This window comes from Phalacrocorax carbo, chromosome 5, assembly GCF_963921805.1.
Source record: "Phalacrocorax carbo chromosome 5, bPhaCar2.1, whole genome shotgun sequence".
Lineage (NCBI taxonomy): Eukaryota > Metazoa > Chordata > Aves > Suliformes > Phalacrocoracidae > Phalacrocorax > Phalacrocorax carbo.
The window spans coordinates 15872901-15889995 of NC_087517.1; the positions used below are offsets into that span (position 1 = coordinate 15872901).

General features: G+C 39.3%; 1 protein-coding gene across 1 annotated transcript in view; it reads left to right on the forward strand.

Moving 5' to 3' along the window:
• Positions 1–17095, forward strand: part of CNTNAP5 (contactin associated protein family member 5) — a 297657-nt gene that overhangs the window by 239391 nt on the left and 41171 nt on the right. Inside the window, exons 15-19 of the mRNA XM_064451280.1 lie at positions 2202–2329; positions 2530–2700; positions 4802–5020; positions 14174–14413; positions 15960–16184. Of these exons, the coding sequence (XP_064307350.1) occupies positions 2202–2329; positions 2530–2700; positions 4802–5020; positions 14174–14413; positions 15960–16184 (983 nt within the window). The remainder of the gene's footprint in view (positions 1–2201; positions 2330–2529; positions 2701–4801; positions 5021–14173; positions 14414–15959; positions 16185–17095) is intronic.

Sequence of the window (17095 nt, forward strand, 5' to 3'; positions counted from 1 at the left end):
TAACTATTTTTTGACTGAAAATAAATTTGCAGTAAACCTCCCTAAATATTTTGTGATTTTTAAATTTTTTTTTAAGTAAATGCCACCTTAGTCATGTGTATATGACATATTTTATGTCCTCTTTCTGTGCATCTTTCTGCCTTTCATTCATTCTACTTACTCTTCTTCCTCCCACCCACTGAAATGCCTTATTTAATTATCTTCCTAAGAAACACTCAAGTTGTTCAGTTTTGTTATAACTGTTTCATAATCTGTTGAGAGCATTTACACTAACTTTCAGAGATTGATACAATAAGCTATATGAGTATGCTGCTTAGAGAGCTCCGTGAAGAGATTTGAAGACCATGTACTTTTGATTCATACATGGTATTTTTAATTCTGAATCTGTACTGAAGGCATCACTCTGCCTTGTGCCTGGGAATTTCATCTTGCTGCACTTTGTCTGTAATTATCTGCATGTCAGACACCCACTGAAGCAAGAAAAAATGTTAGGGTCGGAAAGGGTACCTCTCCTTTTCCCCTTGGAATTATGAGACAATTAACTGTGCTGCATGCAATTAGAGACAATGAAAAATAAATTAAATGTATGCAGCCTTTATAAAAAAGATCAAAATACCCCTTCTATTTTTTCTGTCATTAATCACAGAAGAGCACTTAGCCAAACAAATATCCGAGGTTGTGTGTCAGAGCACAGCTGCAGTGTTCATCCTGATTTATATTTCTTTGCTTAAGTTCTGTGTCCCTTCCCACAGCTGGAACTATAATGAGAGGTACGTTTGTGGAAGGTGGTATTACAAGCAGCATATAGGTAGTCTGGGATCCTGACTGGGATATCAGACTCTTCAGCAGTGGTATCACTCAAAAAATGATACCTGTTTCCTGAGGCTTTGTTTCATACCTGCCTGAAAGAACAGTGGGTGTAAATTTGGGTTTATTGACATTTTGGATCTGGTCATTATTGCCATCCCCATGTGCAGCCTGTAATCTTTCACCTCTGAGCACACAGGTGAGATGAGTCCACACCCTGCATGCAGATTGCTAGGCCATGCAGAGATAGGGATCCTTTTCTCCAAAAGTATTGAGATTCGGCTCCATGAAGGCTTATGTGTCCAGATACACAGCAGACCTCAACTCTAAGAAAAAGAGTTAGGAGAAGAAAAAAAACTCATCACCGTGGAGAAAGATACAGTAGCACTCACCTCTCTATAATCAATCGATAAAGAAATACCTCAAGAGGGCAGTTTGGCTCTGGTAAGGTCAGGGTTGGATGCCTGAGGGACTCAGTTCAGTTCATGAAGTACAGCCGGATGGACGCATATTGTATACCCTGCCAGAGTCAAAGCCACTGAATCAGCTTAGGGACCAGAGAGCTGCCAATGAAATGTCACACTGCATTTGGGGGACAACAATTTGCCGAGCACAGTCAGAGTTAAACCAAAGAAATTATCCTTTAGGAATCTTTCTTTCTTTTCTCTTCCTTTCCATCAGCTGTGTGTAAGTTAGTTGCAGTTGAAGAACAAGCCCAGCTGATATAAATGAGACTGTATTTCAACAAAACAGTAAATCAGACTTCAGTATTTCAGTTGCTGAACCAAAATTTCCACAGGCGTGTAATGCACAGGGCTGATTCAGTGCAAAGTAACTCTGCCAATTCAACCGTCTTCGCAGTATGCTGAGCTAGTTGCGTACCAGCCATCCTGAAGCTGGATCAGGTATTGCCTGGCTGCCCTATGCTAACAGCATGCTGGATCAGGTATCGTGTGTCCTCTTCCTGCTTGGGTGAAGTATAAAGCCAGCGTAAATACCATTATCTGTCTCCAGCTAACTTAACAGGAATGCCGACTTGGGGTTGTACCTGATCCACATCAAATTCATCCTGCTGAGGGAACACAGTCGAGCCCACTCTGCTTTGGCTTCACAATCATTCTGCCCAACTGAAACACAGTTACAGTCCATACCAGTCAGCATCATGTAACCAAATCCAGTGACTCCAGGGGCTGGTAATGCATCTGAGCATAGAGCATGCATGAACGTTAATACCATAACATGCACCTTAAGCAGGGTGTACCGGTGACAAGTCTTCTAGGTAATTCTGCGAAAAAATTTAAGCAAGCGCCTTTCAGATATTGCCTTGCATAAGGAATGCTGGGGATTTTGTCTGTGGTTAATCTGTCTCTTTCTGTTTGTTTATTATAATCCAGGACAAATGATACTGGCCTCCTTGCTTTCAAAGACCATTTGCCTGTAACTCAGATAGTGATCACTGACACAAACAGATCAAATTCTGAGGCTGCTTGGAAAATCGGCCCTTTGCGTTGCTATGGAGACAGTGAGTACTAGCTCTTCTCAATTTCCATAGGTACAGAATGTTCCCTCTTTCTTTTTTTGGTTTTGGTTTGTTGGTGGTTTTGTTTTGTTTTGTTCTGTTTTTTTAAAATGCATTTATCAGGCGAAAGGTGGCTTTCCACGTGCAGCTCACAGCTGCTGTCCTGTGCCAATTAACTATAGAGAAGGGGGTTGTGTTTGCAGGGCAGTTCTGGAACGCTGCTTCCTTCAACACAGAAGCCTCCTACCTGCACTTCCCCACCTTCCACGCCGAGGTCAGTGCAGACATCTCCTTCTTCTTCAAAACCACTGCCATCTCCGGGGTGTTCTTGGAAAACCTTGGGATTAAAGACTTCATACGAGTTGAAATACGCTGTAAGTTTCACTATCGAGAACTCTTTGTGTATTCGCCCAATTTGACAGATGCAGGGAAGTGGGAAGGATGTATTTTCTTCAGTCTTGAGATGGTTGGAGGTGCATGAAGAGGATAAGATGGAGACATAAAGACTCATTTATTTAGACTTATCTACCTCTTCTGTCAGAGTTTGCCTGTCTAGCCTCAGTCATTAATAACCATAAACATAATCTTGTTATGGCTCATTTTGTCTTTCTTAAAACAGGTAACTGAACTTCCTTTTTCAACAATTATATTTTTTCTCTTTAGAGAAAAAGCTACTGGCTAATGTACCTGTAGAACGTAATTTTAGTTGAAAGATGAAAAATTTAATACAACCACTCTGATGGTTGCTTTTACTTCTGTATCAGCAACATTCCCAGCCTGATGAAGCCCTACTGTTTCAGAGGAACTCAGTGTGTATGGTATAGCTACAAGGGGAGATTCTATGAAAGACGGGATGCTAATGCAAGATAAGTCAGTCACAGTTGCAATAAGCCTTGAATACTTCAAAGTCTTGTAAGTGACTGCAGTACAACTGCTATTCAATATATAAAGGAGAGTACAGGGAACTTAACTGGTGAGGTTTTGTCTCGCTCCTGTTCTGACTACTTCAAATATTTATTAGTGACAAAAGGGTACCATGGCTTTCACATGAAATATGACTTCTGTTTTCCAAATTCTGTCAAGCTTAGGAAAAACAAACTGAGTGCTATGCATTTTATAATATGCTTATAATAACCCCAACATAAAATTTAATAAAACAGGGCCCCAAGGCCCTTCGATTCATTAAACCAATGGTAAATGTCATGGTGCATTATCACAAGGTAATGAGGTATGATTTACTATTAATTGCACATCAAAGTCCAATTTAGTTGTTCTTCAGTGTACTGCATTTCATTCTCAGGGATACAGAAGTAAAAATGTCATTTTGACATCAAGTATAACAAATACAGCAAACAAATAGAAGGATTGTTTGGTGAAAGCTTTTGTGTGTGTGTTAAATCTGTGCTCTCAGAGTTTTTTAAAAGTTTGGGGAAAGTTTTGTCTTTTAAACTTAGGCTTCTCATTAATAGTTTGGTGTTGTGTTTCTTGCTGCCAGATGGAATTTGCAGCCTTAAGGCCTTGTATCAAGGAAGTTCTATAGACCAGCTGCTTCGAAGGGAAATGGCCTTTTAGCAGATGCAGGGGCTCAGAATAGATCTTTGTCTATCCCTGCGGAGTGTTTCCTATCTTAACTATCTACGGTCTGGTTTTGGAAGCTGCTTCTATCCAATTTGTTGGGCTTGAAGTAACAGGATTTTATGAATTTTCAATCCACAGACTTCTGGTTGTGCAGTCTGTGGACCTAGTTCTTGGTCTCTCTAGTGCATTTAGCATTTTAGGAAGAGAAAAAGTAATCAAGAACAAGAGTGTTAAAAAGTTCTGACCCCTTTCAGGCTTCCAGCAGAGTGAGATAGAGTCCTTTATATGGCTGTTGTTTTTCAATTATCATCCTGTTTCCAGGAGCCTTCTTATCTCTGGACATGTGTTACATTTGCCTTTTTAGTTTAAGATGACCAATAAACTAGTTTTGCTCATCTGTTTTCCCTTGATTCCCGGGTCAGGCTTATTCAGGCAAATTAATGCTTGTAGGATTCTCTCCTGCCATTTGCAGGCAAGTTCTGTGTTTGCTAAGTACATATATTTTGAAAGTTTTAGTCAGAAAAAGCTCCTTCGTCCTTTGCCCCATCTTGGTGTTATTTGTCCAAAATCTTTTGCTACCATTGTGTGACTTTTGTGCAGCATCTGGCACTTTACTTCAAAAAGAGAATAAACTGCTATTTCTAGAGCATTGTAATTGTTACAGCAAAAATGATGGGTACCCGCAACCAAGCATAATCACAGCAGAGATCAAACAGTGAGGCTGCAGGCTTAGATTTATGTATAAGCTGCTGTGTAGGAGATGGGAGGTAAATGGTGCTGTACTATTTGCTGACATAAAAGTTAATGGACCCTATATTTATGTAAGATTTCTTGATGTCAAAACCATGATTTAATTCAGACCTTCACTTCTTCTCCACATCTGTTTATCTATTCCAGCCCCCAAAGAGATCACCTTCTCCATAGATGTTGGGAATGGCCCTACAGAAGCCACTGTGCAGTCTCCCACACCCCTGAATGACAACCAGTGGCACTACGTTCGAGCAGAGAGGAACCTCAAGCAAACCTCCCTCCAGGTGGACAGCCTCCCCAAGAAGGTCCTGGAGGCACCTGCTGAGGGGCACTTCCGCTTACAGCTCAACAGCCAATTATTTGTAGGTAGGGACCATTTAAGGGTTTCTGTAAATATGTATATTATTTCTATGTCTGTACCTTGGTAATACTATTGTTTCACCATTGAGCTTGCATGTGGTGACCTAATTCTGCTTTGTCTTCTTCCACTCCTGCGTAGGCAACATAAAGTAAACCCAAACTACTGCCTTTACACTCAAAGCACTAACCATAGTTTAACCATACCATACTGGATGTATTTTTTGGGTCTAAGATTGCTTGAAACATATTTATTAGCAAAGAATACATAGTATTTATCCTTGTGCAGCCCTGGCAGTGTAATTTGCTGTAGGAAATGTGATCTCTTTTTAGGTGCAATGTAAAAGGCACAAATTTGTCATATATGTTTCTGGGGAAAAACTTAATGACAGTATGGTCTTAAAGTCAGTTCCTTCAAGCATGCCTGCTAAAACCTTTATTTGGCCATAGAGTGCATGTGTGAGAGAACTATGAACACAGTCAAAGCAAATACAGTTATTTTAACTGAAGGTGATCTTTCAAAGGAGGAAAAGAAAAAAAAAATCTGTTTGCATATATTTTTTTTCCTTATTTCCCTTGCAGATGAAACCTAGATTAGGACCAGATTGTATTTGATAATATAATCAGGGATTACAGACAGAATTCTCCCTTTTCTATATTCAAACATTGTCTTTCTGAGTAATCAGCTGAGCAATGGAATGGGTTGAAACCAGCTTCTTGTTCAGGGCCACTCAGGTAACTACTGATTGTTTCCTTAAAATGGATTCTCTTACTTAGCTGAAATGCTATAGCAAACCTCCGTCTGTCAATTCATTTTAGTTAAGTTTACCCATGTATCCACACACTTTGTTTTAAGAAGATTTTGGGCTATTTATTTGAGCTTTTTATAGTATATGTGTGCAGTAATTACTGGGCTCTGAGCATAAGGAATGAAACTGTTAATGAATAGATAGAGCTGCATCAATGGCCAGGAGACATAAATGTTGATTTATACCTAAAATGATCTCTGATAGACTCAGCCAGAGGAAAGTTCACTGAAGAACTCTCAGAAGGGAGGCTTAAGACTGTCACAGTGCGAGGTTTCTGTTTTCTGGTATGAAGCATGCTGCTAATCTAATCGCTTGTTTCTCAAATGCCAGGATGATCCAAACAACAAGCTCTGCAGAAGGCCAGGCCTGGAGGCAGTAGGGTTGGGCTGCTAGACTCCTTAGAAACATCAGAGAAATCTAGCCAAGGTAGAAAATGTAGAGAATTTAATGACTGGATAGACTTTTGCAAATTTTCAGTTGTGTCTTTTTAAAGGAGTAAATATGAAGGATTTATCATAGATTATCTATCAGATATGTCATATATATTAGCTGCTTACCATCTCACATCTGAAAAGCAGTATCTGCCTATAAGCTTGCATATTATCTACCTCAGCAAAATTAACAGGTTCCCTGAACAAACTTCATGGTGGTTTTAGAGTGACATAATCAATGAATTGCATCATGGAAATCCATGGTAGTTAAGAACCTCAGCAGAGAAATGGGCCAACAGGAATCTTCGTCAGCAAAGACAAATGCAAATCCCTGCTTTGGGGGCAGAATACCATCATGAATCAGTACAAGGTGGGGACTGAGTGCAGAAAAGGTCCTGTTGGTTTTGGTGGAGAGTGAATCTACTTCATCTGCATGTAGCCCTGCTTTCAGGAACAGTTTGGACCAGCTGATCTCCAGCAGTGACTTCCAACCTAAATTTTTCTCTGATTGTATATAAAATTTACAATAAAATCTAGGACGTAGTTACTTTATCTCAGCCAAGAGGTGAAAAGTTCTCACTGTGCAGTAAATAGATTGTGTTCAGTTGTCCATTGACACTTTTACTGAACCCTGAACAAAAGGGACAGAAAACCTAATATTTTTAGGAGGGCTTTTTCAGCCCTTAGCTCTACCATATTGAAGGCCAAAACTGTCTGTGACTTCCTGCATTTTCCTAAGAGCAGTCAGAAGAGACGGGAAGCTGGGCAGCCTCCTGACACTGTCCCTGGGTGCTCCAGGGAAAGGTGGCAGGAGGCCAACTATACACAGATGTGGCATAATTTGTCTCTACTGAAGGTCTCATTCTAATCTCTAATAGGAAACAGCTGATTTAATACCTCAGCCATGCAGACTGAATTTTATCCCATCTGAAAAACAAATGCATTAACAACACTGTAAAAAGGAAAGAAGCAGCAGCAAATAATATTAGTTCATATTCCCCCCTATAATCCACACATAGTTGTTTCTGCAGCACTCTTCATACTGACAGTGATTAAGGGGTTTCCACAATTAGTCTGCACATTCTTAGTAAATAATCTATATATTGGATGTGATTTGCTATTTTTAAAAAGCAATTTTTTTTATTGAATCTCCCTATCTCATTCCATTTAAACCGGGAACATTGTTTCCACACTGGAGATAGCTAGTCATTAAGATATAAAGTTTTTTTTCTTGATTTTTCACCAGAATCAATTCAAATATTTTGTAAATCTCATAAATAAGGCTCAATGTCAAAATTTAATTTAGTGTATTTATCTTCTGGAAGGATTTATTGATCCTTTGGGATGAAAGAACTATATTAGTATCATGTAGCATTATGAATATGATTGAATGGAGATCCACTGTAGTTTTCAAACTATGATTATTTTCCTGTTGCTTCACAGACATCAGCCTATATGCAGTAAATATGAGGTGGTTATGAGTCTTTTCCTTTGAAGGAGTTATACACACGTATAGGGAGTAGATAACCCATAAAAATTAATTTGGACATTTATAAAATATTACTACAGGGGCAGTTGGCATATAGCATAATTTTAAAGGAGTCCTGGTAATTTGGACCAATTAATTTCTTGTCAACTGTTTCAGCCTGTTTTATGAATAATTTACTTCTGTTTTGGACAGATTTTTCCTTCTTAACCCAAAACCCAGATATATTTGGGACTGTATGTAATAGAAGATTACAGCTCTTGGGTTTTTATGCTAGCTTGTTGTTGGGTTGGTTTTTTTTTTAAAGTTGGCCTGTCAAACAGACTTTTTACTTCCTATGATTTATAGTAAAGAGAGTTGAACAGAAGCTTTCTCTGGCAATGTTAACAAAACGGTGAGTTGTAGGCAGTCAGGAGCTGTGCTTCATTTGCTTCTGATCTGGTGACACTGACGCATTGTGAAGAAGTTAATCAGCCTTTGAATACTTTGCAAGGATGGGAGTTATGAAGGCCTAACTTTCCTTGGAAGTTTATCTTCAGATTGACTGACTTACGTATTTTAGGAGATTTAGGCTTTTATTGAAGATTTTCCAATGACTAAGCTCAGTGAAGGATTTTTTATGTGTGTAGGTTCTTTTACATCCAGTAAGGAATGAATTCACACTTCTGTCTTACCGAGTAGAGACCTTGATGCAGTTTTTCTCTTATTTACCCTGCTACTAGTTTTCTTGAAATATGGGAGAACATAATATTCTCCCTCCTAAATTTGAGCAAGGAATTAAAAAAGACTGGATTCAGGGATAAAAATATACCACATGTGTGAGCAAATATTCTCTTCCATAAAAAACCAAACCTAAAAAACCCAAATCACAACAACTGTCTAGTTTTCTTTTAGATGGAGAAAACACTGATTGTGAACTAATGCAAAGCTGTGTCCTGAAGACTGTGAAAAATGTGAGCTTGAGTTGTCTCCAAGGGATACTAACTAATATATAATGACAGCAAGTTCAGTATTTGTTTGTCATGGTTGCTTATTCCAGCAGAGAAATCCAGATGTTCAGAGACTATAGCAGAACCTGGGAGTCTCACCATGACTTACATTGTCCCTATGCTAATTTTGAGTTGTGCATGTTCTTGAACTTAAGCCTGTCTGGGTCATTTCTAGGGTAAAATCAATTTTCAGCTTGCTCTATGTACTTAGGTGTAACCATGGGTGTGTTAATGTTCAACTGCATTTCTGTGGAGTATCTCTGAATGTTAGCCATGTCTTACTGGGCTTGAACTCTCATTACATTACTTGGATTAACAGTACTCTGCGAGAAAGCCTCTTCACTCACTTCTGGCCTTAATAAGCTAAAGGTAGCCATAATTCATTACCTTCACACTAATGCACCCAAAAATACTTCCATTTTGGACCTGGTACAACATCACAGATAGAGAAGTTCACATGAGTTTTACATATCCCAGAAAGATGTACTCACGTAGTGATTTCTGTTTACCAAGTCTGTTTTAAACGTTAGTATTGTATAAAAGGAATTGATAGAGCTGAGAATCAGGTCCTTCTTCCCATATGCGCATACCATGCATTGTATTCATAGAATGCTGGAATCTGGGTGTCATTTCTTTCCATACCACCTGTTCTCCATTCAGTTCTGCCCTGACACCTTTCATTGTCCTGTTTTGTGTTTGATTCAATGGCCTTGGCTGTTCTTGCATCTTGCTGACATGATGTCTGCCCTGTATGTCTCTTTGGGGGATGTTCCCTTTTGGGGGAGCAGAACATTTGCTCTGGCCAGTATGCCACATAGCATGTGTAAGAAATTGTCATTGCCTGATGGTCCTAGGATTCCACTGTACTGGTGATTTCTTACACATGCTGTTCAAAATAAACCATAGAAAACAGCTAACTTCTTATTGGACCTGCTTGGAGATAAAACCAAAAGGAGGGGAGTCAAAATGGAGGTATTCAAATCTAATCCCTCTCCTTTTATCTCCTCAGTCATAGCAAGAAAATGTGACAGGATTCAAATTTCCAATTCTTGTTTTATTCCATCACTTCCTACAAATATCTGACTGTCTCCAATTGTGGTTTCTCTCTGTTATGGAGAAAAGGTTCTGCATAGTCAGGAAGAGACAAAAGTGTTGTTCTGGTTTTGGCTGGGATAGAGTTCATTTTCTTTAGTGTAGCTGGTAGAGTGTGTTTTGGATTTGGAATAGCAAAAAAGTGTTCATGGTACACTGATGTTTTAGTTGTTGTTAAGTAGCAGCTAAGTGTCACTAGGTAGTGTTTCTACTAGTCAAAGACTTTTCCAGTGTCCCATGCCCTGCCAGGGGTACAAGAAGCTGGGAGGGGAGGGGGCACAGCCAAAGCAGCTGATCCAAACTGACCAAAAGGATATTCTGTACCATATGATGTCATGCTTAGCAAACAAACCTGAGGGAAGAAGGAAAGGGGGGACGTTCAGAGTGATGGTGTTTGTCCTCCCAGGTAACCATTACATGTAATGGAACCCTGCTTTCCTGGAGATGGCTGAGCACCTGCCTGCCCATGGGAAGCAGTGAATGAATTCCTTGTTTTGCTCTGCTTGTGTGCTCAGCTTTTGCTTTACCTGTTAAACTGTCTTTATCTCAACCCATGAGCTGCCTCACTTTTACTCTTCTGATTCTCTCCCCCATCCAATTGTGGGAGGAATGAGTGAGAGACTCTGTGGTGCTTGGTTGCTGACTGGGGCTAAATCGTGATAAGTGTAGATTAAGTAATATTTGTATGATTAGCGGTTGAGTTTAATGTGCAATTGACTCACAGGGCACTTAGGTATTTATCTATGTAGTACCAGAAAGAGTTTTTCTATGGCTACACTTGTTGCAATAGCTTAGAATAAAGTCAGAAAGTCTGTTGAAGGCCAACTTTGGCACACATGGAATATGTGTCAGGCTTCTGTGATAGCTTCATGTGTGTGCAGCGTGAAAGGGCAAAATGACTTTTCATTGCCAGTACACTCAAAATCAAACAAACTTGGATTTTACAGCAGCCTAAAAGGGTTAGAAAACCATTTCTCACTTTCTTTTAGTGGGTCTTTGGTATCTAACTGCTTTAGGCTGCTTTATAATCCTCAGTCACAAGATGGATATCCTTGCACCTGGCCATGTTTCTTCTGTTAACTTAAAAAAATTAGAGTAGAAGAAGCAAACCCTAAACAAATGTACAGGGTAGATAATATCAACTGCATCAAACTGCCCAGCAACTGACCAATATGGCACATTACTTGCTCTGAAGGGACAGGCAAAAATCATTCCTTTCAGTGGACAGTCACTTTCAGCATTCAAAATAAGTGACACCATTTTGGATAGTGCAGCTGTCTCCTGGTATAACCCCGTGGTCCTGGAGAGAGGGTGCGCCATCATCTCCTCTCATGGTATAGTCTGAGATGAAACTGTCTCATTTAGTGGAGAAGGCATGACCATAACACTCCAGTATGGGGAGGAGAGGCAAAAGACAGTCCTTGTAGACCTCTGAGAACAGGATTTGCACTCAGACTGGTAACGTCAGAGAAACAAAACACAAATCCTAAGAAGTTCATTTGATGCATAAAGCTTTGATCAGAAGTTTTTGTGCTATTCATTTGGTATGTTAAGGAGACTAGCAAAGTTAAGTGCTTGGATTCCCGGTGTTGTTTCTGGGAGCAAGAGAGCAAGGAGTCCTTGGGTGAATCTCCTGTCTGTCATAAGCAGTCCAAACGCAACATAACCCAGAGAGGGTCAACATCTGAGAAACCTTCTCGGGAGACAGAGTAAAGGAAGGAGAAAAGGAGGAGGGTATTTTGTTTACGGTTGTTGTTTATAGAGGAATCTGTTGACAACTTTGGGTTATATTGGAGGCCAAGAAGAGGAATTAATGCTCAAATCCTTGTCTATCCTGACTGCTTTGTACATCTCTCATTTTGAGACTAACAAGTGTGAATTGGATGGCTTCTGAGGAACATCGTAGCAAGTTCTCCTACTCCCAAGTAATAATAATTATGATTCTTATACTCCAATGCCCTTTCCTTTTCTTTGTATCAGTTACATAAAGCATGAATGCCTCTAATACTTATTCACACTGCTTCAGCCTCCCTAATCCAGTCCTTATCAACCAAAACTCCATTGCTTTTTAAAGCAAATCCTCAATTCATTGATAGAGTGTTAATTATTTAGCCAATCGCGTCACCAAGCTACACTATGAGTGCTCAGTTGTAAGCTTCCTGACCCCTCCTCTCAGATTCTCTCTTCCTTGCCCCAAGGCTTCTCAGTAAAGTTCAGCTGCATAAATACCTTCTTGAAAACAGCATGACTCCTTTGACTGTCACCTCCACCCAGAAAATAGCACCCTTAACCTTGGTGTTTATAGTCCTGAGGCTTATCCTAAAATCTGTTTTCCTGAACAAAACATTTAGGTCACATCCATGAAAATGTCCAGTCCAACAGGCCTATTAGAGCAGGAGGAATCTGCAAAGCCTAATTTGTTTGTCTTCAGTTTTTATCTGCTTCTCAGGAATGTATTTGAAGGTTAGGTCTAATCAATTGAAGAAAACTGCCCAAATAATAAACAGACTTGCTTCCACTGTGTGGATCTAGGATCATATAGGAGGTCTCTGTTAAGCTCTATACTCACCAGATTTTGGAAGGGGAAAAGAGTAAGAAACGTACTTTACATGGCTTTCCAAAGTGCTTCAGAGAGGAGTAAGAATATGTGTAGTGCAATAAACATGACATCTGTGGAATAATTAGCAATAGTTTGTACTCATTCTTTAAATGTTACAGCTGGGATTTTCATGCAGGGAGAAGAGGCAGGGAAACTGTCATTTATCCTTGTAATATTTGTGGTTACCTTCCATGCAAAAGAAAACAGAGTAACCAGTAACCTTAAAGGGAGAAATTGCACTTTTATTTATTTGGACATTACTGAAAATTCTGTATGGTATGTTTGGTTTTGGAGAAAAGTCTCCAAAGAAAAGGATTGTGTGTGCACAGTGAAGCAAATGCAGAGGGCCCAATTCTTGTGCTTAGAGGGGGCTTTTAAAATAAGTGAGCCAACATTTGCTCACCTGAAAGGAATAGCTGGCTAAAGACGAATTTGAAAATATTTGTTCCTCTGAGAAAGGCATCATGAAATTAGCATGAAATAAACCTGTCCAACACATATTATCTGTAGTTCAATTATTCTAATTCAAATCCAGTATTTCTGCTATTACTGTACCAAAAAGAAAAATATATATGGTATAGCAGAACAATAGGGTTTTGGTAAAATTGCTTTTCAGACCATTGTTCATTCTCTTAGTTTGAAGAAGTCTTTCTTTAATTAAACAATTCATGAAAAAACAGATGCTTTTCTACAAGGATTTATCAGAAGATGTAATATCTTATGTATTTTGGTATAGAACCAACTTCTATAGAAGAATAACTTGGAAAGATAACTTCGTTCATACTACTTTTACGGGAGAATCACCAATAAAGCTAGCATTTCAGAGCCTACTGATAGCTGATAACTGAACCAGAATTAGATTTCTTAGCAGCAATCAAAATTGTAGTATCTTCAAAAGCAAAACATTGGCAACAGCCAAACAAAGACTACAATAACAAAAATGGTGGTATTTTCACAAAGTACTCTAACAATCATCATTATTATCATTCTCAGAGATCACCTCTTATGGAAGAATGTCTTCATTTTAATACCGTTAGCAATTTCATTGGGTTGGTAAGAATAGCTAGTTGTAGAGGCTGAACTGCCCTCTTGCATAGATCTGTACAGCTCTGGTCTTAAGGAAGAAATGCAATTATGTTTAACAATTGTCATAAATAACACTACTGTGACCTGAACTCCTGTTTCTTGCCTACAAAACCATTCACATGCAACATCAGGTTGGGCAGTCATGCATAAATTCTGATTCAAGTCATTTCCCTTCAGCCAGCAGGCCTGGTGCTGAACATGATTCATCCCTTCTATCCGAACACATCAGCATGTGTAACTCACCTGCTCTTGGGATTAGGGTGTTATTTATACCCTGTACTATGGCAACAAATAGAAAAAAAAAAAATTAGGTTTGGTTTTCATATGTATTAGGTGATATGCAGACATACGATAAAGAAGCTAATCTTTTCCCCAAATGAATGTGTAGTTTAAATGCCAGACAGGGCAGTAGATAAGGCAGGAAAGAGAAGAATGGCAACAAGAAAATGTCACATACAGCTTTTTAGTCCTTTCATAAAGATAAATAGAGACCTTTAGTTTCCAGGGCTGTCCATCTGTCATCTTTTTTCCACTGTGTGCATTGATATATAATAGATAATATTTTTTAAAATTCATGGATTCATATTTATACCTCTGGATTGGACTTCAGGGCTTTGATTACTGTGCAGACTCAACAATGAATGCATGTCCTTTTTTCTCTCTTTTTCAGGGGGAACAGCTTCCAGACAAAAGGGCTTTTTGGGGTGTATTCGATCTCTGCATTTAAATGGACAGAAACTTGACCTTGAAGAGAGAGCTAAAATGACACCTGGTGTTAAACCTGGATGTCCAGGACATTGCAGCAGTTATGGTAACCTGTGCCATAATGGAGGAAAATGTGTGGAGAAGTATAATGGTTACTCCTGTGATTGTACCAACTCAGCCTATGAGGGACCTTTCTGCAAGGAAGGTAGGCAGCAAGCTTTGATCCTGAGTCCTTTGTGGTGTCTGAATCACAGCACAGTTTCACCTATCTCAGCTTGGTGTCCCCGATGTTACAAGTTTCTAATATCAGCTTCAGCATTACTGTGTTCATCTTAAGCAAGCTATAATGCCTCCTTTCGTTGACTTCTGTGGTGGCCTCTAAAATTAAAATGGTGTTAGTTGTACTATGAAAGTTACCAACTATAACCCACTATGAATCCTGTATTTGTTTGCATATAGCTTGGTCCAGAAATTAACAAATAGGGCTGAAATTATTCATAACAGTTTTCTGCCCATGTCTGAATGTTTAATTTGCTTTGTTTGGACAAAGTTGGTCATCCAGCTTTGTCGGCCAGAACAAAATCTTAAGAGCTTTCCTTTAAAGTTTTAGAGCAACGGGTTTTTTGCCATTCCTGTGACAACCCATCCAAACATTGAGATTTCAAAAATAAGTGTGAAGCATTCAGGAGAAAAGTGATTTGCATGGTTTGGTCTTTGGTGGATGTGTCCTCACTGAATTGTTTTGGTGGGTCATAGGAGATACAGCCAACACCAGAAATAGGAGCAGGGCAAATAAAGAACATCCAATTTAGATAGCATGCTCTTTGGGAGAGGAAGGAACTAGCAAAACTCCTACTCAATAACAGCAAGGTGCAATGTGAGTGTTTTAATTTCCATGGCTGCCTTTCACCTCACAAAAGCAACAGGTTTACTAAATGGGCTGCATCATCTGCTGGTGTAAATCCATTTAGTTTTACTGCAGGTCATAGAATGGTGCTCACTTACATGAGCTGTGGATTTGGCACCAATGTCATGAAAGGCATATCAAATAACTAGTGTCCCATTAGGAGATGCTGCTGTAGAGGTGGAGCTGGTTTATCAGAGAAAGTATTTGTACTCAGTCTGTAGCTGAAGATATCACCATCCTGACTATACTGTGCCTTACATTGGAAAAATCTGCTGTTATCACATCTGTGTATTTCATGGCCAGACTGTGTTGTGTTTATTGAACACACAAGCGTGAGTTCTTGGGATCTGATGTTTCAGGTAATGTTTCTTTTCTTTTGGAGCTACCAAAGACAATTTCCCTTAGTCACTGTCTTTGGGTCAATGTGTTGCTTTAATAATGACTTTGTTTAAAAAGGAGGCTGGAAAGGATAAAATTATTGTCTTTACTATGGGGGAAAGACAGAGAATATTGCCTCACGTGTCAGCTGTCAGAAGATGGTTAACTGAGAATTTATTTGGCTGACAGACATTTTGGCCTGTTCCATCTTGTGGAACTCTGATTCCATCATTAAAACAGTTGAGTTTAGAGGCTTGTCTTCATATACTGTCCTTCTCTGTGCCAGACAAACAAGCTATAAGGGAGGACACACTGCTTGTCCAAATTAAGGAATGGTGATGTCAGCTGGGTCAGGGGCATTTTGCAGTGTTCTGCTTCTGAGGCAGTCAGCTCATGTCCATGCCTTTCTGGGAGACCTGAAAATGCAGTAGCTGAAATTATTCCCTTGGTTTATATATGCTTTCAGAGGTTTCTGCATTATTTGAAGCCAGCACTTCAATTACCTATATTTTCCAAGAACCTTATCCTGTCACAAAAAATGCAAGCACCTCAAGCTCTGCCATTTATGCGGATGCTGTCATGTCCAAGGAAAATATTGCATTTAGCTTTCTCACGGCACATACTCCAAGCCTTCTGCTGTACATCAATACCTACTTTCATGAATATTTGGCTGTGATTCTCTCCAAGAATGGTAAGTACTCTTGATTTGCTACCAAAGGGAGACCAGTGTAACTGCAATAGGTTTTCTGTGAGAATAGTGTGGAGTTCTGCACTGATTTAAGTTCATTTCTGTGTCTGCAACTTTATCAACTTCATGGTATTCCGTTCATGCAAATGGCTATCACTCTTGTTTATGTCCCTTTATTTGGCATTCAGTGCTACACTTGCCTATTCAGTCTTTGAATAATCATGTTGTTGGGGTTTAAAATGTGCTTTGACTTTCATTTGGCAAGACTGTACAATAGCAATTCCTTGCTATTTATTCCACACTGAAATCCATTAGGCCTCCAAGATAAGGCAATGAGAAATACAATGAACGTACAAGAACACTTGGTGCAGAAATATATTATCATTTTATCTTTTGCATTCTGTCTTGGAACATGTATTGCTCTTGGTTGTTTCAATGGAATATGGCCAGTATGTCTGAATATTAAAGCCAGAAAATGTAGAAGTTTTCTAGGCTCACTGACCAAAACATGAGGTGTAAATCCATTTTCTGTAAACGGGCACATGGCACGGGGACTTCTGGAAAACATGTAAAGGTTTTAGGGGCATAAGCCCTATGTCTTCTCAGTAAGACTCTGGCTCCTGAGTCCTTGCAGTGCTTTCAGAAAACTTGCTCAAGACAAACATCGTCCTAGACAAATGGGGATGTTTGAATTATTCAAGAGTTATCAGGCACTAGAGCACTGGAAGTGATGAGTAAGCGTATTGGTGAGTCACTAGCCTGTGGCAGAACAATAGAAAGTTAATGCTATGTGGTTGAATATGTGCATTTGACCGAATGACCCAGATCATTCTGAAGCTTTGCAAATTCCAAAATAGCTAAGCTTTCAAGTACCCTCAAATGAAACTATAAGGAAAAGATAAGGGTTTTGTTCT